This window comes from Pezoporus occidentalis, unplaced genomic scaffold, assembly GCF_034315485.1.
Source record: "Pezoporus occidentalis ecotype Australia unplaced genomic scaffold, CSIRO_AGI_Poc_V1 ctg20, whole genome shotgun sequence".
Classification (NCBI taxonomy): Eukaryota; Metazoa; Chordata; class Aves; order Psittaciformes; family Psittacidae; genus Pezoporus; species Pezoporus occidentalis.
Window position 1 is genome coordinate 7,631,049 of NW_026913856.1, and position 23,791 is coordinate 7,654,839.

At 44.5% G+C, this 23,791-nt stretch overlaps 1 protein-coding gene across 2 annotated transcripts; it reads left to right on the forward strand.

Moving 5' to 3' along the window:
* The first annotated feature begins 3,708 nt into the window (after window positions 1–3,708).
* Window positions 3,709–20,044, forward strand: MTHFSD (methenyltetrahydrofolate synthetase domain containing). 2 transcript variants are annotated; one of them, XM_062618357.1, is made up of 9 exons: window positions 3,709–3,765; window positions 3,964–4,067; window positions 5,690–5,803; window positions 6,417–6,530; window positions 8,595–8,685; window positions 9,588–9,700; window positions 9,910–10,035; window positions 18,760–18,970; window positions 19,374–20,044. In XM_062618357.1, the coding sequence occupies exons 1-9, from the start codon at window positions 3,738–3,740 to the stop codon at window positions 19,376–19,378; spliced, it is 906 nt and encodes a 301-aa protein (XP_062474341.1). In that variant the 5' UTR covers window positions 3,709–3,737; the 3' UTR covers window positions 19,379–20,044. The 2 variants fall into 2 exon arrangements, with proteins under 2 accessions (XP_062474341.1, XP_062474339.1); XM_062618355.1 differs by having other exon boundaries at window positions 18,760–20,044.
* The last annotated feature ends 3,747 nt before the right edge of the window (window positions 20,045–23,791 follow it).

Consider the following 23,791-nt stretch of genomic DNA (forward strand, 5'->3'; position numbering starts at 1 on the left):
CGCTCGTCCGCTTTACCGGAACGGTGGCGGCCGGGCAGGCACCGATGTCCCACCGCAGCCTTTATCAGCCTCTGGTGAGCATCGAGGGCAGGAGCGTGGACCCTTCCTCTCCCCGGGCTCTCCACGCGGCGGTTCCCCGGGCCCCGCGGCCGTGCCGGCGGCCGGTGCGGCGGAGAGCGCTGCGCTCACCTGCCCGCCCCGGGGCTCGTCGCGGTGGGTGCTGCCCTCCAGGGGACACTGGGAGGGTTGCACTGCCCCACCGGCGCGGTACTGGCACCGGTTGCCCGCTCCGGGCCACGGTGTGCGGAAGGAGGAGAGGAGACACGGGAGACAGAGAGGAGAGATGGGGAGAACGGAAGCGAGAGGAGAAAGAGACAGTGGGATGGGAGAGGCGCAAAGAAAGGGAGAGTGATAGAGAGTGCAGGCGAGAAACAGCGCAAAAAGTGTGTGAGAAAGGAATGGAGAATGGGAGCAAGAGAAGGAAAGAGTGAAAGCGGCAGAGGTCGGGAGGAAAGGAGCAAGGATAGGGAGAGAAAGATTAAAGCAGAGAGAAAATGAAAGAAAGAAAGAAGGAAAGAGAAAGGAAGAAAGAAAGACAAAGGAAGAAAGGAAGGAAGGAAAGGAACAGCTATGTCTGTAGCTGATACTGTAGCCATCAGTGCAGCTAAGACTCTCAAATTCAGGCCGCTTTCTTTGCATTTGCACTGGTGACCATCCACAGGGAGTGCACTCACACTAGCTTCAGCGGCTGACCCAAAGCCCACTCCTATTTTCCAGCAGAAGGCAATGTCCTGACAGGTCAGCCCGGGCCTGGCCCACCTGCCCAAAGGTGCCTCCTTTGTCGGGTTATTTTCTTTGCACATGAATTCGCTTGTACATTGTTTATTCACACACGGAAACCCACTTCACAGTGGTTGAAAGCCTAGTTTCTAGTACCCAGCTAATATGCTTTATGAATGAATGCATCATTAATAACCGTTGCCTTCAAAACTTGTAGCCTATTTTTGATTTTCAGTACTGAAACCAAAGCAAAGCGCTATCACCAGCTTAGCGCTCCTCTTTGGTTGTGTTTCGCTTGTTTTTCATGGCTGCCCTGGTGTGTTCAGCCTGCATGTCAGAGAAATTATTCCTGCAGCACAAGGAGTTCCTTTCTGCATTGTTCACAGGGTTTGTATTGACGTGGCACTCCCTTTTTCTAGGTGTTTTCACAAATTATGGGTGTTTCGCACAAGTGCCGCATTTTGTCTTTTGTATGAAAGCTCAGGATCTTTTTCAGCCTCTTTCAGTTGAGTATTTTATTCAGTTTGGTAAAATGGATGTTAGAAGTGATGCAGGTACTTCCAATAAAGTAATTCCATTATATGGATGCTGTAGCCCTGCCTGCTTCCCACTGAAAAGAGAGGCTTTCCCATGGCATCTGTACAAGCTACATCAGGATATTAGAAGTAATGCTAAAGCCTGAGTGATATAAGAGACCCTGGAAAAGTAATTTGTAGCAAATTTAAGACCTGTAGAATCAAAGCCGAGAACTGAACCAGCAGAAAAGCCGTCATCTATTACCAAACTCCTCATTTGCTCAGGGCAAATTATCCTGGCTTGTAGAAAACCGGCTCAGGCCCTCTTTTTTTTTTTTTGGAAGGCAAATCCATGTGAGAAACAGCTTTACCGAGCATCTTGCATGGAAGTTGGAAGGAGATGTAGGTGGTCTGGTAGGATCTGAACGCCCCTCAATTGTTAGTGTATTAATTAACAGCACTGTTGCTACTTCACTCGCTTCCTCAAAGGGGAGAAAGAGAGTGCGATGGGGTGGAAACAGGTCCCACGAGCTGCAGCGTGGCGATTTTGGGTGACGGCGAACAGGCGCACAGCGCTGGCACTCGCAGCATAGGAGTGCAAATTGTAATGCTGAATTAGAGAGAGGTTGTAAATTGCTCACCAAAGGCCCGATCCCAAACTCCCCACAGAGATATCAAAGTCGCTGGGAGTTTTCCGTGAGTAGGAAGTGGAGGAATGAGCTTCAAACATTTAGGCCCAGCTCCACATGGGTGGTCTATTATGCCTGGATGGATTCCCACTGGCTCCAGCAGCACTCTGAGGTAGTGAAAAGGCTCTTCCTAAATGCACCCCGTTGCAGAACAGGGGCTCTAAGTACTTTCTTTGAATGCTTACGAGGGACTTGGGTGGAAAGGTGAAGCCTCAGGCTCAGCGCAGCTGCTCTGTAGCATTCAGCCCAATATACTGATATTAATCTGAGTTTGACAAACACACATAGTTGGAAGGGGAAAGACTCCTGAGCCCAGCAGAGTCCTGGCCTTTGATTTGCACTGTGAAACAGAAAGAAAGTAGTTCAGCAATCAGCAGCAGCCACAGAGAGAAAAGGCGTTTGCATCTGCCCAGCTACATCTGCAACTATTCAGGGGAGAGCATCCGAATTTGTTCCGCTTTTTGGTTGGCAGAGCAACAGTCAGCTCTGATGGTGGATATGTATCAGTAGCATCCAAGCCAAGCAGATTAGAAACCAAATTCAAAAGCCATTTCTCCCCCCCTCCATCTCCTTCCCGACACACTTTAAAATAAACCTCTGTCTCATTGTTCCCATGACCCTTCCATCCCACTCCGCTCAGGAATGTCAGGATTCTCAATGTTCTCCCTCTTCTTGAGGCAATTGTTAAATACGTTAATTCTATACATAATAAATCATTCAAACAAATCATTTATCATCCTATTAAATGAAAGTGAGAAATGTACTTTCTGGAAGCTGGCAGGCTCAGAAGCCCACGTAAAGGCTGGATATTGCTTTATTCGCGACCAGCCAATTTTAAATGGAAAAATTATTTGTTTGGGAGTTTGTGTTATGAAAAATGGGTCGTTTTTTTTCCCCCCACAGCTATAACACACAATTGAAAAGAATACGGGGCTTGGAGCATCCTGCTCTAGTGGAAGATGTCCCTGCCCATGGCAGGGGGCTGGAACTGCATGAGCTCTAGGGTCCCTTCAACCTAAACCATATGGTTCTGGTTCTGTAACACTGGGGGCACTCAGCTACAGGGCACCACTTGACAGCAGGGAAGCCACCTGCAGCCAGAGACACCCCGAGAAGGGAGCTGAGACTGTTCCAAGCACACATGTTGTGTGAGGCAACACTTCTCAGCACACCCCATTCACAGCAGGCCTGACACCTGAGGAAAGGGCTCGCCGTTAGGCCAAGGGTACCCCATAGCCTTTATACTGTAAAAGGGGGCTCTCGTGGGGGCTCACCCCATCCAGATGGACAGCACGGCCATCCCCATCCCACCGTGTCACAGGCTGAGGTTTAACAAGGAAAAGGGTCTCTTCTCCTAAGTAACAAGCGATGGGACAACGGGGAACGGCCTCAAGCTGCGCCAGGGGAGGTTTAGACTGGATATTAGGAACAATTTCTTCACTGAGAGGGTGCTCAGGCATTGGCACAGGCAGAACAGCGGTGGAAGCGCTCACAAACGCGTCGATGAGGCTCTCAGTGACAAGGTTTAGCGGTGGCAGCGCGGAGGGAACGGCCGGACTCAATGATCGCAAAGATCATTCCCAACCCCGGCAACGCCGTTAACGCCACCATTTCGCCTTCGAGCTCGTTTGACCCACCGCCGCCACCGTATCCGCGTGCGAGGGGCGGGCGCACACGGCGGAGGCTCTTCCTCCTCCTCCTCCCTCCTCCTCCTCCTCCCTCCGCTGCCTCCGGTAGCGCCGCCGCCGCCGCCATGGAGGGGGGGGTGCAGCTGCGCGCGGGTGAGCGGCGGCGCGGCGGGTTACGTCACCGTGCGGCGCGTTACGTCACCGCGCGGCGGGTTACGTCACCGCGCGGCTCCTGGGGGCGACCGTTGGCCTGAGGGAAGGACCAAGGGGAAGGGTGGGAGCGGCCCGGCGGCGGTGGCGGGGCTCCCCCTTTAGGCGCCCGGCAGCGGGCTCAGCTCTGCCTTCCCGCAGGTGCCTCCAAAGGCGACATCCGGCAGAAGGTGTGGGACTACCTGGAGGGCAGCGGCCTGGCCGATTTCCCGCGGCCGGTGCACCGCCGCATCCCTAACTTCAAGGTACGGCGGCCCGCCTGTGGCGGGTCTGGGCCGCTCCGTTCTGCTTTCTCCCTCCAAAGCTCCGGGCCCCGCCGAGCTTTGGAAGCTCCCCCCTGCGTGAGCAGGCAGCTGTGAACTGCGTGTTCTTGCGGGGTGTGCCGTTGGTCTGTGGCTGTGGTGGCAGAGCTCCGAAAACCAGTGTGCAAACTCACTTAACAGCGAGTAAAATACAGGGGTCTGTACCTGACAATACATGGCAGGTGGTGTGCTGTGTTTAATCAGTGGGTACAAAAACGCCTTGTAAATGCAATAAATATATTTATGGACGGGGGAACTGAGGCATTCTGAACTGATTTCACTCCCCAGGGCCTTCAGTGGGTGCGTTGGGATGGAAAGCTGAAGTCCCCCACCTTGTAGAGCTTAGCCTGGGAACACTGTGCTGCTAAAATGTGAATGGTGTTCAAGGTATTACTGACAAAGTGTTGCTGGACAGTGGTGGGAGAATCCTTCCTCTGGCTTCATTGTGTCCCCAGTTTGATGGCTGGGAGGGGGAGATTTGGAAGGAGAGAAAGAAGAAGACTTTAAAAAAGTATTCATTTACTCAGGCCACTGCTTCACTGTCTGCCTGTTTTAAATCAGGCTTAGAGTGTGCAGCTGCCTATCTGCCATGTATTGAAGAAACGATGACCAAATCAGCATTTTGGGGGTGGATGTTGGGTGTTTTAGGAGAACGTGATGACATGGGCTCTGCTTTTGCCCAAGGGACTGGCAGAAGCATTCTGCCTTAGTTTGGCATTAAGGTGAGGTAGGTGCTGAAGCAGTTGGAGGAGGTCTGAGGCTTTATCACACCCTAAAGCAAGGGCATGTCAGCTTAAGTTGCAAGAGGAATGTGTGCTCCGTTAAGCTTCAGCACCTTACTCAGCTAAGAAATGAGTCTTCTGAGTTCCGTAACTGAAAGAAGGCAGGTTTAGATTAGATATAAGGAAGAAGTTCTTCCCTGTGACGGTGGTGAGGCACTGCCACAGGGTGCCCAGAGAAGCTGTGGCTGCCCCATCCCTGGCAGTGTTCAAGGCCAGGTTGGACAGGGCTTGGAGCAGTCTGGTCTAGTGGAAGGTGAATATAGTGTCTGTAAAACACAGGCAGCCTTGTCCAGAAAGTCGTCATCTGAAAGAATTTTGGCGTGTGTTTAAAGGAATCTGTTTGCATTCATTGATTAAAAAAGTCTCCAGCTGTCAGGCATGAGTATAGGTGGAATTGGGCAAAGTGACTCACTTGGATCCTGTCTTTCTGAGGTCTGCAAGTACCAGCCAAGTGCTCAGCGTCTGTTGGTATGTGAAGAGTTTCTCATAGAAAACACCACAAAATTAACAGTATGTCCCTCATAGTTAGAAATCTGGGGAAATCCATTTCTCTGTAGGATGAAAGAGTGTAAAATGCCCATCTCTGCTGTTAACTCCTTGGTGATGTGCTGATATCTTATGAAAATAGGGTGCCTCGCATGCTGCAACAAGGCTTCTGGGTTTACAGGAGTTCAAAGCTGCCAAGACTGTAAAAATAAATCCTGATGCTCCCTAGAAGAACGCTCGCTTTCTAACACTAGAAGTAAGTGAATATGTTCTCTCTCGATTCCTCTCTTCACGCAGGGGTCTCACCAGGCTTGCTGCTCTATTAGAGAGCTGGATATGTTCATCAGAGCACGTGAGATTAAAGTAGATCCTGACAAACCTCTCGAAGGTGTTCGGCTAGCTGCACTGCAGGTAACAGCACTGTTGCATCCCTGAGGAGAGTGGGACCGCTGTGCTTGGTGACATCTCATGGCCAAGCGCTGCAATTTCTCGGGTGGGAGTTTTACTAGTCCTTAGCCCCATGAAGGTGTTCATGGAAGGATGTTTTTGCCTTTTTTTTTGGCAAATGGCAAAGCTGCAGGTAGAGTTTGGGGAAATTAATATCTTTCTGCAGAGCAATAGCAGTTTCCCTATCATTGTAAGCATGACGGTTTACATGTTTGCATCCATCTTATTCCCCGAAACATGTAAGGTAGCCTTACCTCAAATTGCGTTATATTTATCACATGAGTGTGTGACAGACTTACTTCAGACCTGTGTGTGTTCACCAGCTTATGCGTGTAATTCATGTGTGGCACGCTCTTTACATCAACCGTCATGTCTTGGCATCTGTTTCTCAAATAAAACCTTGCCTGGGATTTTGCCATACTTGAGGGCATTCATCTACAAGCACTACACCATCAGGGGTGCTAACTAATCGATGGCAAATGAGATAAACAACATGGAGACCTAAAGGACAATAAAAATATTTCTTTAGTGTAAAATGAGCCCAGTTCCTTTTAATGTGAGAACTTTTGTTACACAGGCAAGGAAGACTTTGTTGGTTCCCATGCCACGTCTGAGAAGTGGACTGTTCAATAAGATTGTTCCACCTCTAGGTGCAACTAAGGAGATCCTGCGAATATGTGCTACATCTCAAGTAAGAATGAAGAATGGGGGAGGTCTGAATTAAGTGGTGGAGGAGCATTGTGTCATGATAGTCCAACTAAAAGTTGGAAAACCAGGTGCTACCTGACATTGTTCTGCTAGAGTGTTATTCCTGGTTTTTAGGTACATACCCAGCATTAATAATTTTTTCGTTGGTAGTTAAATCATTAGAAAATTGAGTATTTTCATTATATTTTATTAAAAGAATGGTATTGATATTTTCTGAGTGCTTTTTGGAACATTGAGCAACTTTAATAGGTGAGTTCTTTAGGTTTTTAATAAATAGCTCTCCTGTATTCTGCAGTTTTTAGTTAGTGAACCCTATGAGGAATATTTCAGTGTTTGCTTTTTTTTTGCATAATCTGGTCAATAGAATATTAGGTGTTACTAAACAGGAAAGATCAATTCGTTTAGAATCCTAAGTTTAAGGAAACGTTTATTCTGTCGTTTGCATCAACCCAGGTACAAAAATGCGTTACCGGTTTTCTTTTGAATTGTAGTATGTTGCTGCCCTCTTGTGTTCAAGTATCGTGCTGTACAGCTAAAGCTATTCGGTAGAGAAACCCGTGTGGTATTTTTTGCATTTTTATTTTATATGAAAATGTAAATTCTGCATAATGACTAGGCGAGCTACGTGGGTTTATTTTGTTCTTTATCTCCTGCTAAAGGCAATAGAGTTCTACAGTAATCCTGTTTGTAACCGAGGGTTGTAAATGAATGGCAATTAGTGGTGACTTTCTTTGTTGGAAGTTCCACTAAAGTCGTTAACTAATTAAGCTTCTCGGTATTGAAGAGTACTTTTGAAAGAGACCTTTCTCTTGACCTGCTTCGAGCCTTGTATCTGATCTGTGATCTTACCACCATGTGTCTGTTTTTCCCCCCAACCAAAAGTACTAACAAATAAATGCTATTAGCAGTTTGTATTTACAAAGCACTGTGCAAACAATTCTTACCACACTCCTGCAAAGTGGATAATGAGTATTGTTACTGATAGTCACAAATTACTGATTTTTGGGGGGGGGGGGGGGGTGTTCTCTACAGAGAAAATTTGGCTTTTTTACTGTGAGGATTAATTTAGCACAAAGTCACATTGGTTCGAGGAGGATTTACATTACACTGTACACATATATTAAGAGTGAATGGATCAGAAGGTACCTTTTTAAAAGTTCTAAACCTCTGATCGTGGAAATCCCAAGTAAAAGCCAGATTTTAATTTCTGCAGCTCTCAACAGAATTTCGTTAGGACGTATTCTTTAGAAAGGAGCCTGAAGACGGGTGGGAGCAGGGAGAGAGGGGAAGGAAAAAACAAAGGCAGGAATGTAGGTTTTTTCTTTCTGCTTCTCTTCTGTGTTTTTCTGTTCATTAGCATCTCTGGTAAAAAGTTTGGGTAAAAGATGGCTTAGCTTGGCAGTGGCACATCCCAGATGATGATCACGCAGCAAAGTGTTGAAGAATGTATTCTCAGGGAACACGTAGGCAGATATGGAAGGTGCTTTTAAAGATGCAGGTATAGGGAAACTGGCAGTACAGCAGCTGCAGTGTGGAGTGTAATCCAGCTTGGGTACCTGGTTGTGACTTCTGGCGAACAACTTAACATCTTTATGCTGTAGCTGCCTGTGCGTAAACTAACTTTGTGATTTGTATGCGAGAATTAATGAATGTGTAGTGCTCTGTTATTCCTCATGGGCATGAATATTAGGACTTTGAGCTGGTAGTAGTAATAGGGTAGGAAGTGTCATTTGCCCTAATTTTTAGAAATTAATGTCCAGTAAAGGGTTTCAAAATACAAGACTTTGATCCTAAATAACCTTGCTTTAAAAAGTGCCCACCTCCCTCAGGCCTTCTTGAAGTGTGCCAAAATTCTTGTCACTGTGGTAGGGAATCTATTCTAGGATTCCCTAGAGGATAACTTTCCAGACAGATGCAGCTTGGCTATACATGGAAGAAACACTTTGAAATGTGGGGAGTTACTTGGATTTATCAAAATACTCTGGATTTCTGCCTCACTGGTTGAAAGACTGCACTCTGCAAACCTAATATTATGTTATTCTTGCAGGGTATAAAAGAATACAGTGTGCCTGTAGGTCTTGAGGGGAAAGCACAAGTGGACTTGGTTGTTGTAGGATCAGTGGCTGTCTCTGAAAAAGGTAAGCTAAAGCCTTGTCAGGAGCTTTTCAGGAGGCGGGTCCTAAGTCACGATTCACAGTCTCAGTAGGCTGCACTACATGTTCCTTTTGGCAGACCCAAACATGTCTTTGGAACTGAATTACAGTCTTTGAGTTCTGTCTGTTCTGTGTGACAAGTCACTGATCCCAGTTCAACCAGGAAGAATTGATGCCTGCTTCACGATAGTGCTGGTACAGCTTGGTGGGCAGACAGCAATGTGGTTTAGAGTGTGAGGGACAGTGTATTGGCCTTCAGTAGAACTATTCAGCAGTCAATTTTTGTTTCATTTTATTTTTTTCTAAGAATCAGAAAGGGCTCCCTGTTCAGAGGATCTGCTCTGCTTGCAAGGGTGTGTGAAAGCACATGTGTTACTGCTGATTCAGTACCAATTTGGGGATCAGATTTTGCATTTTCCAGTATTTTGAAGACCTGCTGGTGGTGAATAATTTTCCACTGATTTATCCATTCTTTATCCATTGCCTAAAGCTAACATGGTTTTTGTATGTGAGCTGGGGTTCCTCTTTACCCACGTAAAGTTAACCTATGTTTGACGTGAGTAGAGGGTTCTAATTACAATGGGTAAACAGGATTCTGCATTAACTGAATTGGTCTAAATGCGGTTTATTCTGAGTTGGAGGCTCCTGGGCTCCTTTAGGAGTTCATTGAAACTAATGTTTTATTTTCATTTCAGTGCTGATTACAAGGAAAGCTGCATTCTATGAGAGACACTGATGTGGGTTTTTTTTTTTTCTTGAATTACAACTCTGTGCTTGGTTTATCTGTTGCAGGCTGCTTAGTTTAATTGCATGCTTTTGACAGCAACCCACCTTTCCACTCTGCTGTTCCTGCACTTACTATCGCTGTTTACTTTTGTGTATTTTAGGCTGGAGAATTGGAAAAGGGGAAGGTTATGCAGACATGGAGTATGCGATGATGGTGTCAATGGGTGCGGTGCAGGAGGATACACCTGTAGTTACTATTGTGCATGACTGTCAGGTAAGTTAAAATATCCCCTCTTTAGTGGTGATTCAGAACTATGTGAGAGTGAATGGTTTGTCTGGAGAAGAGACTTGGCATGGTGTTGGTGTGACATTTTTACTTTGTTTCCACCATCACTGGCAGATTTTCCTATGCTGCAAGACATCAGGGATGGTGTGCAATTTTAATTCGTTTTACCTGCTTAACAGATTTCTTCTTCCATGTAGGTGGTCGACATAGCAGAAGAACTTCTTGGTGATCATGATTTAACTGTGGATTATATACTCACTCCAACAAGAACTATCAAAACCAATTGCAAACGACCAAAGCCTCAGGGAATAATATGGCATAAGGCAAGTTACTTCTGCTAATGGTGGCGTAGTGGTATCAACATTCTGTTGATCACTCCCTCATTTTTACATATAAATGCATTTCTTGTGTTAGAAATACTTGGAAAAGGAGTAAATGTGTTAGATGGTTAGATGAAACAAAACAGCAGCATCTGTGTTCAGTGAGTTTTAAGTGGTAATTGTGAGGAGGAGAAATACATTACTGAAGCCCAGGTTGCTGTTCCAGATGGAATATGGGGTGAGAGTAAGTGGAAACATTGTGAATTTTTAAGGCTGACTTTGTTTCTTGTAGTTGTTTGTAGTATAATAGTCAGTGTAAGATGAGGGGCTTCTCCACCTTATGTTTTACTCAGTGCTCGTTTAGGTTGGCTCTATTCATTTTCTGGAGCCTGTACCACAGAGAGAACTTCGTTGCTTTAGGCCGCGTAGGAGTGGTAGAGTATGTGGTGCTCTGGTTGTGAAAGGAAAGGACCTTGGTGGCTGGTACACTGCTGTTTACGTAGCAGATTAACTTTCAAACAATAGATTAAGTTTGTGGCTGGAGTTTGTTTTCAGGTGGTGGACTATATCTATAGACTTTATACTACTTTAAGTCATTATTTATTGATAACTATTTTTTATGGGTTTGGACTTTCCCTCCACCCATGCTTCAGATTGTCAGAAAATTTTAACAGCTTCACAAATGGTTTCAGAAGAGCATTTAGTGAACTGTTTTACTGGAAGTTCATGCTGGGAAAATTCTTTCTTTGTCATTAGATTTTCATTCCTAAAATCAACCAGTTAGGGAGCAGATGCAATCCTGCGTGACTGAGTAACAGTAGGAACACCGAAATGAGGAACAGTGTACCAATGTCTTGCAGAAACCACTGAGGAATTATTAGTGAATACTTCTAGGGAAATGAAGAGTTATTTGTTAAGCATGTGCCAAACAGCAAAAAGAGTTAATTTGTTAAGGTAACGTATCTACAACAAACAATTCTAGCCAGTACTATTTTTGTTCCTATAGTGGGAGAGTGTTTTACCCTGCTTGTGGTTGAGGATTTGAGGTTATAAATAAATAAATAAAAGGTCTGTCTGTACCAGTGCATTTTTTCCATTGAATTATTTTTGAATACTAATTTTTTTAGAATATTATTGAATGTAATTGTTCTGAAGGCCTGCCCCTTGTGCTCCATCCATCTTGCCAACATACTTTTGATCACAGGCTGACTGCCTTAGTGTCAGACTTCAGTCTCAGTAAGTGGCCTTGCTAACACTTTTTTTTTTTTTCCTTTCTTTCTGTTCTGTCTCATTCCCTTTAGCAGTGACATTTTTTAAAGGTCTGGGGAACCTTGCAGGGGCTGTTGAATTCCTGTGAAACTTTAGCTGCTCATGAAAGGTCAGTCAGACGCAAGCGATGTATTAAATTTGATGTTACCTTTGCGTTTCTTGGCTTTTCAGAGAAAAAGAAATATAATAATATACGTCTCATAAACTAATGAAGTGTCTGCCACAGCTCCTTATCCTTCTTTGTAAGGCTTGAGAAGAGATGTTTTATAGAGTCATAGCTAAAGCTTGTGCCACACTGACTTCAGCCAGTTTGCATGAGATGGTGAAACTTTTTCTCTAGTAATCTCCATGTTAGTGATGTTGTCTGAAACAGAGCTCTCACTGAATATCCTACAGCTTTCACTGGGAAGGGAGCACGTTACACTATGGACCCTTTGTTTGAGTATTTACATGTTGATTTAACACATCAAGCAGCTTTTGGCTGTTCTTCAGAGCATATGTTGATTAGCTAATAATATTGGAGAATACTAGCCTCAGCAGGAATAATCTTTGCATTTCTGTAGTTTTGGGACAAGATCAAAGTGTTGTGTCTATATGAAGAAGGTGGAAAATAGCATTATTCTCTCTCAGAGATCTGAACAACTTGTGTATTTGTGTATGGTTTGTTTGTGCTTGTGGTGGTAACTCCTGTGTTCAACTCTTCACAGAGGGTCTTGGAGGTGGGAGGTCTAGTTAATCGACCGGGTGTTAAAAATGCAGGATTTGGTACAGACTATTTAAGTGTTTGTCCTTTGACGTTTCCTGGTTGCTTTTGCATCCTTTTCTCATCCTTGTCTCCACATCTTTTTCTCCTTCAAATCCTGGCTTTACTGGTGCATTCCTGTGCCTCAGACCAAAACTAAATGAACCAAGAGGTAGTCAGTAAATAAATAACCCACTTCTAACTGTGGTGTTTTGTCAATAGAAGGTAGCTAAACTTTATTGTTAAGATTTGTGATGCCTAAAATACATTGCAAAAAAGTTATTCCAAGACAATGATTTAGGAGCTTAAATTAAAGGTGTTTGCAAACATGGGATTACAGCTAAGTACTGCTGAAGGATGTGCTTTGCTGAAGCTGTTAGGATAAATAGCCATTAATGCGCACACTGCTTTCAGCTGGAAAGAGGTAAGAAAGTACTTATGCAGCTAACAAAATGCATGTCTCCAGGCTAGATTTCTGTGCTCAAAGAGGTACTGTATTTTCCTGGAATGGTTTTGTTTGTTATGTGCTATGTAGGAAAGGAGTAAAGTGTCAGATATGGGAAGGGGTAAATAGGTTTTCTTCTGTGTGTAAGTGATTTGCTTCTTGGGGTAATTGGCATGACTTGCTCTCAGTTGCCTTCTTTCAGTTCTTCTCAGTGCAGAATTTCCAACTGAGCTGTTTCTTGCTACGTTTTTACAGACAGGAGGATGAGAATTACTTGGTGTGATTTTTGTGACAGAAATGCATTTGTAAGGAAGTACGGGAGTTACAATATTATTAATACCAAAGAAGCATTGTCAGTATCAGTGCTAGGCACGCTGGAAACACTTCTAAATACAGAGGTAGTACTGCAGTGTGTGTATGGGGAAGCTTTCTCCATCTCAGTTCAGGGTTTTGAGAAATCAGTATGTGCTTTTGGAGGACAGCAAGAGCTGCTAAGAGCTGAACACTTTGGAAAACTGTATTTGGATGCCAGTGGAGAGTTATTTGGCTTCATCTATCTTGCAGATCTAACCCATTGTTTCTGGGAACTCTGAACTCATGAGGCAACTTACTTCTCATTTAGTATTTTGTATGGGTAGCTATGATCTTTATCTGTGACACTGTATATTATATTGTCACAATTACAAAGTTATTTGTGCTGTGCTTATTTTAAATTGAAACTATACAGACCAATTAAAATATTTGGGGTCATGAAGAGGGAAATGAGAGTAGTTGGTAGAAAAAACAGTATATTCTAGCAAGCATTTCCTTCTGTTTTTTCAATCATTCTTCTGCTGAGAATTTTATGGAAGTAGGAAAATTACTTTTTTTCCCAAAATAAAATGAACTGGGGGGAATCCCTGCATCTGAAGTTGAAAGAATTTAGTGTGCAGTGACAGAGATGGAAACTGACAACAAATAGCTTTTGATTCGGGTCTGTGATAGAATATTTGGTAAGTAAAATAATGTTGTTTTAAAGCTCAAATTCACACTCAAACTCAAGCTGACAGAACCTTTAGCAGGGACATAGCGTTGTCATCAGAAGAAAATTGTGGTTAGTTTAGCCAAGGCTTTGCTTTGTGGAGGGATAGCGTGAGCAGGGCATGCTTCCATGCATGGTTAAACATCTCAACACCTTTGCAAGTCTGACCCTTGCTACAGAGTCCACAGATTCAGTTTTTTGCTGGTGGATTCCAAGTGTGGGTTGCATAAGTTTCTCCTGAGGGACACTAGCAGACTTCATGGGCTGCCAGCTCCCAGAAATATGCCCTGGGATTGCGTGCACATATTTGGACATTTTGTGCAAATGAATGATAAAATGTTAAACTGTGCTGGCCCATCCCAGCTGTCTTGGCTTTCTCTGTGCTTTAAAACCCTGTGAGCTCAGTGTTCATTTAAACAAGCAACTGATTAAAGAGACAACACGAGAAGCAGACTCTGTCCTGAAAGCCGTTACGAACGGTCTTGGGTCAGAGACCCCTCTGGGTGGGCAAAGATGAATTTTTCAGGCATCTTTTGCCTACCAGCTAAATACCTGGAGGGGCTGGTGCATCTGCTAAACATTGATTGTTGTGTTCACAGGCTTCCTCAAAGGATGCAGCACCATCGTCTCTCTCCATTTTGAGCTACATGTTCCTACATCAGTTGATGTGTGCAGATGAGTAGCTGTGTGAAGCAGAATTAAATAGCAGACCTAGAATGCTCTCCAGTCTCTAGCTGCCCTTCCCTCATGTGCCATATATTAGAACTGCACCACTTCTGCTGCCAGGGAAATCAAAGTGGTATTTGGCTTGGCCTGTGCTATATCAGGGGTCAGCATTGCTCATTCTGTCAGAGGACAAATACATCTTTCATTTTGCCCAGCAAAATATTGAAAGTGGCCACATTCACTGTTCTGGAATAACAGAGGCTGAAGAGAGCCTTGATGTTCGAGCAGAGCAGTTGCAGAAGTCCATCTGCCACTACGTTGTTTTGGGACCAAACCAGGTGTCATAAGAGTGGATGCTCGGGGTTAAGTATTGGGAGATTTGTGTTGGCACTCAGTACCCAAGACTGTTTTCTTCAGGTTTCTGTCAGAAAGGGGCCACGTTTCCCTTCTCAGCTCCTTTCCCATAGCCCACTACTTGTGTGTCAGAAGAATTCATCTACCCTGCTGTCCTCTTTCCCCAAGGCTCTCCCAAGCCATGGCAGAGAGTAGGCAGGATTGTTAAATGATGAATTGCTTTTGGTGAAGTTATTTTTAACCTGAATCACATCAGTTACTGAGTTTATAGTGCAGACCCACAAACACTTCTGTTGGCCAACCCCAGAGGGCTGAAGTATGGAACTGGCCTGGGAATTGGTGGTCAAGGAGTAATAAGAAACTTCTTCAGCCGGCTTCACTGCCAAAGCCAATCATTTAGCTAAATCCCAACACTCAGTACGAAGTTTACAAACATCAATAAATGGTTTGGCCTTGACTTTTTAGGGATGAGGGGAACAGGGGAAGAAACTTCTACCACTGGGTTTGCCCAGATCTGCATAACGGGGTCAAGCAGACCCGGGATAGAACCCAAGTCTGGCTTAGCCTAAAGCAGTAGGTCAGGCTAGGAAGGAGTGACCAGACAGCACAGAACCAAGAAACGTGCAGCTTGTTTGAAAGAGAGGGGGAATATCTTTGGCCTGTTTCCACATGGAAATAAATCATTGCAATCCTCCACAACTCAAAAGACAAAAGAAACTTTTTGCATGATCATAATTAGCAACACATTGTACTACCACAGAGCTCTTTTGTTTGCTATTTTGCAACAGAGCAGAGGAAGCTTTTTTCTTCTCCTCTGCCACCCACTGCCCCCTTTGCCCTTTTGGCTCTCACTCCCTGCACCCCAAAAAAAGTAGTGAATTGGTTTGTTGATTTGAAACTCTGGAATCCCAAAGTGAGTTTCTGTTGTTCCTTCAATAAAAAAGTGGGGGAAAATAGGGAAGTATTTAGGAGGTTTGGCCCAGCTGAAAGATTCTGTAGGACCTCAAGGAAACAAACCCTTAAGGTAAATCCTCTGTCTCTCTTTTGTGGCAGAAGGATGTCAGTTGCCAGTGTCAGAACTTGTCTGATGTAGGTTGTTTTACAGTTTTTTACAGTTTTCTATTATAAAACAAATCCAAGTGCCAAATCATCTGCCTTTGTTGGTTTGGTACTGTAAAGGCAACTTTTTGTTATATCTGCATGGGACTGAATTTAAGGTATTGATAGGTTCACTTCCTGGTGGTGTTTGATCAGAGCTTCAGCTTTTATAGAAAACAACAGTTCATAGTCCTTGTGAAGATGTTTCTGCTGTTGTAACTACATCTTCCCAAGTTTGCAGGGAGCCTGAAACAGTAGCTCCAAGATCTCCAGTCAGATGCCAAAAATTACTGGTTGTTCTAGTGAGAGGAGAGGCCGTGTTGAAGCCTGGGCAGGCAAAATCTTTTAGAGAGTATGCTAGCCCTGGCTTATCTGAATCCTTTCCTTGGTTTGTCCTTAAAAGAGTGGGGGTTCCAGGGATCATCCTCTCAGTGCCTTTTTCTTTGGTTCCCTTCATCTACAAAGTGGTGAGGGTTTGCCATTGGTAGCATTCATCTTTCTAACTGAACACCCAGTCCATGCCTTGGGAACCAACTTTAATTTCAGGGTGAAAGGAACTGTACATACACCTGTTAAGAGGTTGAGGTTGTGCCTTGGACCCAGGAGTAATTAGTTGCATGAGAATAGAAAAATGATTTTCCTGTTTGGTTTAATTAGCATTACACATAGAAATTTGACAGAGGACAACAAATGTTCCCAATTTTTGGCCAGTAAAAACTAAGATGGTTTCAACCATTGACGTTGTATTGCCCAAGGAAGGGGAGTTTGCTATCAAACACAGCAGTCTGAATTCTTGGCTGAGAAAATCAAATCAGTCCAAAAATCCATAGAGCAGTAACTCTTCAAAATCTGAAAATGGCATGTACCTTTCAGAGTACAGGAGCTCCTGGAGCCCCAAAGGAAGTCCTTGCTTCTCTATCCTGGCTACCAGATCAGGCCAGATTTGTTCAGAACTTGTTCTCAGCCGTAAAGCTTGCATGTTTAAGGGGCATGATCGCAAACACCTTGACTCTGGGTCTGCAGTGTGGCAGAGTGGAGGTGGCCTCTTTCATCCTGGATAGTCCTATTGGGCTATTTCATTTTATATTAACAGGTTGGACAGACTTTATGTAAATTATAATTTTATTTGGTTTCAGCCTGAAATAAAAGTTGCTGATTTGCTCCTCAGAAGAGGAGCCCTGGGAATATTTAACAGACTTTTGTTGACTGGCTTTCCTGTTACCTTAACCTACTGTTGCCCCCACCCTGTCTTTGATTTTACTCCAGTCACTTCAGAGCTGGGCTACTCTCCCTGGAGACCTGTGAATTTTAGACTTGATGTGGTGCTGTGTCCTGGGTTCAGCAGTAGCAGTCATGTTTCTCCTTGGTAGCTGGTGCAGTGCAGTATTTTGACTTTCGGCCTGGGAACAGAGCTGATAACAATGATGTTTTGGTTTGGCCAAGGACTTTGTGAGCCTCATGCTCTGCCAGGGAGGAGGGGAAGCCAGGAGGAAGCAGAGACAGGACACCTGACCCAAACTGACCAAAGAGGTATTCCATACCACAGCACGTCATGCTCAGGATGTAACTGGGAGTTAGCCGGAAGGGCTGGGAGACTGCACGGTTGGAGGACGTATCGGTCAGAGCTTGGTCAGGCTGGGGGGGCGAGTTATCGGTCGGCTGGTGGTGAGATGATGTATTCTCTTCCCTTGTTATTTCCTTTATCATTATTATTATTGGTGGTAGCAGCAGTGATTTGTGTTATACCTTAGTTACTAAACTATTCTTATCTCAACCTATGGGAGTTGCATTCTTTTTGATTCTCCTCTCCATCCTTCTGGGAGTAGGGAGAGGGAAAGAAGGGGGCAGTGAGTGAACGAGTTACCGGACTGGGTTTAAACCACGACATGCTGCCAGACAAACAAACTCACTTTGACTGTAATTGTAGAACCAAGAATTGAGGGGCTCGGAGATATGAGGGAGATCTGAGCTGGGAGATCTGCAAGCGTATTCTAGCCAGGATATGCTTGTGCTAGTCCAGTGCAGCCTTCTGCAAAGTATAGAGGCTCATAAGCTTGGGTGCAGTACCCTGCTAGAGTGGCTTGCTCAGTGTGTGGGCTACTCAGGTGTCACTTCCCTGGGTTCTGTTTTGCTCCCTAAAATTAAGAATTGGATCTTGTGTTGATGGATGTTCTGCTTGTCCAGCAGCCAAGTACAAATTATTCCTCTTTCCAACTGCAGCTTGCAAGCCAAGAGCTAGACCACATTAGCCAGGGAGCCACTGTGTTTCCTGCCAGTCAGTGAATGCAGCCTGGGGCATCTCATGCCTGAGATGGATAGGGTTCAGCTGTTGAGAGGAAGAGCCCTTCCAGAAAAGCTGCTTGTGAACTGGGAGTGGATGGAAGTTGGTAGAAGATTCACAGTTTTGAAGAATGTCTGGGTCCGGGTGCTCTTCCGTTCTGTTCCGTGACCCAACCCAGCAGACTGTTGTGAGATCTGATGAGTAGCTGCGGGTGGTGCGTGAAGTTGGATGACAAAAGGGAGAGGGAGGCTGTGATCTGTTGATGTGCTGCAACCAGGGAACGTGCCTCCAGCTGGGCCCACATTCAGAGGAGCCCCGCTACAAGGCACGCTCCCCAGCTGCAAACTTCACACCATCGTCCCTCCCTATTGTGTGACCCAGCCTACGGGATATCCTGTTTTGAGGGAAAAGAGCACAAGGAGATATGTAGGATGAAAGTGCCTGATGGTTTCATGAATTACGGGCATGTAAGATTCTGCCAGAGCAGGAGCACAGGCCCTCAGTCAAAGCAAATATTAAGGGATAACAATGAGAATGCAAATCTGAAAGCACTCTGATAAATAAATGTCAAAATCTAGTAGTTCTGAGTTTGGTTTTGATTTTCCTGCTGGATCTACATTGTGCTGCTTGCTTAAAGAGTAACTAATGTTTATTTTTGTCCTGCAGTGTGTATTTAGGGAGGAACTTCAGAATCAGGCCAGCAATTTGTAACATTTTGAATACTCTGGCACTCTGAATGGTAGCAGTATAATAAGGTTCCTCTTTTTATGGTGCAAATGGGTGCTAATGGTTGTTGTCTCTTTCTGGAAGGTGAGAAATCTCATAATTGTATCTGTCTTCCTCCTTTTTAGGTCACCTCTGAGATGCTGGGAAAAATCCCCATCCTGAGGAGTCTTCACTACAAGGAGAAGCTGGCTGGCAAGGATGTGACCCTCCAAGATGCACATTCAGACTTTGCAAATACCAAAAAACCAGCAGCATTAAATCAGAGGGCGACGGCTGAAAATATAAGACCGCAGGCTGCTATGGGCTCAGCTGAAATAGGAAAACACTGTGTTGAAGGTGATTCTTTAAGTCCCAGATTAGACGGATCTGGCAGGATTACTACTGTGTACCTGGGGAACATACCTCCCAGTGTAAGAGTGAGCGAGCTGAAATGTGCTTTGAGGGAATTCCGTGTAACTCCTTTACGACTGAATTGGCAAGGAGCACAGCACAGGGCTTTTCTCGATTACAAGGATAAACCAACCGCAGAGAGTGCTGTATCCTCTTTGAAAGGCTTGAGCCTCGGGGGTTATCCTTTGCGAGTTGAGCTGGCCAAAAATCAGAGAAGCAAAGGGCAAGTAGAAATCAATAGTCAGAAATGAATATGAATAGAGGGGGAAAAAAAATAGGCGTTTTCATTGTTTTGTGAGAAGCCAGTCTAAGTTTTCAAGAATATTAGTATTTCCTCTGCTTTCTGCAGGCTAAACAACAAAGTGGAGACAGCTTTTCAAACAAATGAGGCATGCATCTCACAGCTGCCTCATTTCTGCAGTTGTATATGTAAAGTGTATTTGTCAAGACAGATGACAGAAGTGCCATTTCTCTGAACAATTATCCACAAAGTACCTGCACTCTGTGAATTTGTTTTGGGGTTTTTTTGGGGGGGTGTGGGAGTTGGTTTGCTGTTTGGTTAGTACGTTTTTGAGGCCTGGATCAAAAAACTGCCCCTTGGTAGCTGTGTGCGGCCATGTATAGTGAGGTGGTTATGTTCTGTCAGCTAAAGGTTGTACCTGCAAACGCGTACTTGTGAGCTTGAAAGCCAGCTGCAGAAAATCTGTCATAAGGCTTACAATTCTTTTGCTTACAGATAGCTTTTGTCTGTTGGGAGTTTTCAGTGTATTTTTAATAAAAATGGCTGGGGGGAGAGAATGCCCTTTTTCATGCTCTTGAAGAATGTCTGTGGAAACACTGGCTCAGACACTGAGTTCCCACAATAGCTGTTACCACCAGGTGGAAGATTCTCAGCTTGCTTTGTTAATTCAGCCCTTTGTAAATCTTGTATTTCGATTTTCAGTCTGGCAGGGGAAAGCGAAGACAGTTTTCTCCTCTGTTTTCCCCCAGAACATTTCAAGTACCTTTTTTATGGATGCAGATAATACAATCTGGTGTGATTATATTGGCTCTGAAATGACATGAATATTAATCATTGTAGTGGAAATGAAAAGCAGACAGACCATGGTCAAAACCTGTGGCTGACTAGTTTGATACGCAGTTGTTTGAAAAGTTGCTGGAGACGCTAGAAAATCCTGTTCTGCTGTGCCTGTGTCACAACCAGCCTGGTCTTCCTGCGCCCACAACATCAGACAGCAGCACTGGCGACTTCTCTTTGTGAAAGGGCTGTCCAGTACTAGCTTGAACAGTAAGATTTGCATGCATGTGAACAGTCACTTATGGTGTAAAGGAGAATGATGATTTATTTGGTATGGCCTTTATTACTACTTTTTTTCCCCTTTGGTTTCCTATTCCTGAAAAACAAGTCGAATTTTGGCCGAACCATCCTTTCTAAACAGAAGCACTTTTGCCATTGACTCTGGGCACATAGTCAAAGTAAGCATCTAAAGGGGATATTTTTTTAAGTATGAGCTGGAAACTTTTTTTTTAGCCAGAGGGTACTGTTAAGTGTATTTTGAGCGTGTTATTATGCCTCAAGGGTCAGACATTTCATACAGTATTAAATAAAAAGTTCTCATCATTATTATGTATTCTCTACACAGGGGCTCAAGGGAAGTGTTGCTTCAACTTTTTTTAAATAAAAGAAAGGTTTCTGAAAATAAATAGTGCCATGCTCTAAAATGGTCTCTTTTTCTTTAGCTCAAAATTATTTTCAGTATCACTTAGTGTGAATTAAAACCTAAGTGCTGCAGAGTCCTCTGCTTTTTGTTTCAGTAGTTGTGCATTTCAAGGGTAAGAGTCAGAGGTTATGTTAATACTTATACATACTCATTGTAACATGAGCTTAGAAAGCAGAGGAAAAAAAGGAAAAAAATAATTATGTGTCACTGCCTTCCCCTTCCAAATGATGGCAAATTAAATAACATGATCATTTGATGTCCTTTTTGACTCTTGCAATCCTGCTTGATTGGGTGAAGACACACAAGTGACCTTCACAGTTAAGAAGTGCGTATTCTGCCAAAGAAAACTTCTAGTATCGCATACTTCCCCTGTTGCATTATAGATGGAACCAGCCTTTTCTGGTCAAATTTGTGGGAGTTTTATTCTCTACCTCATTTCATTTCTTAACAGTTGAAGTTTTAGTACAGATATATTTACATGATATGTAAATGCGTGATGTTGACTTGCTCTGCTCTCAAGGCTGTGCATAGTCAGGGGCCAGTTTTGTTTGGACAGGCATGTCTAGTTTTCTGTTTGGAGCTGTGGTTCTGTGTGTAACCCACAGGGTGAGCTGTGTGAGGTCTGTATGCATTTGGGCAGATCTCCGCAGTGTTCCTCCAGTCTATCACGTGTTTCTATCATGTATTGTAGGTCCATTTTCACATATGCAGGGCCATGTAGGGCCATTACTATTACCTTCCCAACAGGCAAGGTCCAAACCACTGCTGAGAAGATACTAACTAGACAGAGGTATGAGACTCTAGTTAGGCTCAGAGAAGATTCATTACTATAAGCTTAAGCTAATGCACCATTCATTAGCATTTTGAATGGAATAAAAATGATGCTATGATAGTTGGATTTCCAACTCCTGGAGGCTGGAGTGAGAGCAGCCCTGTGGAGAAGGACTTGGGGGTGTTGGGTGATGAGAAACTGAACATGAGCCACTTCAGTGTGCGCTCACAGCCCAGAAAGCAACCGTATCCTGGGCTGCATCAAAAGGAGCGTGACCAGCAGGGTGAAGGAGGTGATCCTGCCCCTCAGCTCTGCTCTCGTGAGACTCCACTTGGAGCACTGTGTGCAGTTCTGGTGTCCTTAAAATAAGAAGGACGTGGAACTGTTGGAACAAGTCCAGAGGAGGCCACGAGAATGATCAGGGGCTGGAGCACCTCCTGTGTGAAGACAGGCTGAGAAAGTTTGGGCTGTTCTGCCTGGAGAAGAGAAGCTGCATTGAGACCTCAAAGTGGCTTCCAGTATCTGACGGCAGCCTGCAAGGGTGCCAGGGAGGAACTCTTCATTAGGGACTGTAGCAATAGGACAAGAGGTGGTGGCTTTAAACTCAAACAGGGGAAGTTCAGGTTAGATACAAGGAAAAAGTTCTTCCCTGTGAGGGTGGTGAGGCGCTGGCACAGGGTGCCCAAAGAAGTGGTAAATGCCACATCCCTGGCAGTGTTCAAGTCCCTGACATGGTCTAGTGTGAGATGTCCTTCCCATGGCAGGGGGTTGGAACTGGATGATCTCAAGATCCCTTCCAACCCAAACCATTCTGTGATTGTATGATTCTATGACTTAAGAGTCTTGGTTGATGAGAAGCTCAACAAGACCTAGCAGTGTGTGCTTGCAGCCCCGAACCCCCACATGTGCTGGGCTGCATCTTCAGAGCATGAGCAGCAGGTCAAGGGAGAGGATTCTCCACCTCTGCTGCACTTTGGAGAGACCCCCTTGCAGTCCTGTGTCCAGCTCTGGGGCAACAGCACAAGAGGTACATGGAGCTGTTGGAGTGAGTCAGAGGAGGCCACCAAGATCCTCCAAGAGCTGGAGCAGCTCTGTTCTGGAGACAGGGTGAGAGAGCTGGTCTGGTTCAACAGGAGTTTGTGCCTGGGCACTCTGAAGTCAACACGATTTCTGTCTTGGACAGTGAGGGAAGCGGTGACAGGGGTGGAGCCCTTACTGCTGCTTGGGGAGCTGCTCATCTTTAGCTAAAGGACATTTCAATGAAAGACACTAAATTGCTCTTTAATTAAACAATGCAAGACTGCCCAAGGCGCGCTCCTGCATGGACTCCTGGTGTCTTCAGTTGTATGATGTGGATTTCTTCTTATGGGCTGACCAAGTTTCTACTTGAGGAAACAGCAGATTTTGAAGAAAAAAGTGAATGGAGCAGTCTGTCTCTCTTAGATCTATTGTTTCAGGCTCTCTGCATGCTCAGGAAGACATCAGTTATACATGAGTCATTTCTGTCTTTAAATCCACAAAACTCCAAAGTGCAATACATTTGGGTGAATCCTTGGACACTGACCTCATAATGGACCTTGGGGAACTGAGGCCTGCTTATGTTTTAGTTCGTCCCAGACCAAGATATTTTACTGACAATCAGAACATGAAGTCTGAAGAATTTACAGGCAGAATTAACAAGTTTTATTGATGAGAAACTTTACTCAAGTAGTAGTTCTTCATTTAGTACCTGTTGTAGCTGTGGCCCTGCTGCTAGCACGTAGGTTGACCTTGGTTATGTCTACATGGACAGTTTGTGCCTCATTGAGGAGGATACCAACCCTTATGTTGTCTCTTCTTTGTTGTGATTTAAGGATTTCTGGGATTAGGAAGGAGTGAGATATTCTTCTATCTTAAGACTCATGCTGAAAACATCTACAGTGACAAAAAAGTGCCTGGATGCTGCTGAGAAGTCTGAAGCACTGGTGAAAGCTGGGGAGTCTGCTTTTAATAGGGGAACAAAATGATCCCGAACACAGGCTTGATTGCAGTTCACTTACAGCAGCAGAGGAGCTTGCACTTCACTGCTGTGTGATGTGATGAGAAGAAAAGTTCAGCAGTACAATGGGAAATACTTTACTGAGCCAACTTTGTTCAGAAGTAATTAAAAATGAGGCCTTTTTATTCTCTGTGCAGCCTGATGTCCTTGCCTGTCATGTGGTTCAGCACATTCTTTCCAGCTCCTTTCATGGCACAAACAAGTTGGGATGTTGTTATTGCACGCCCCTCTTTTTC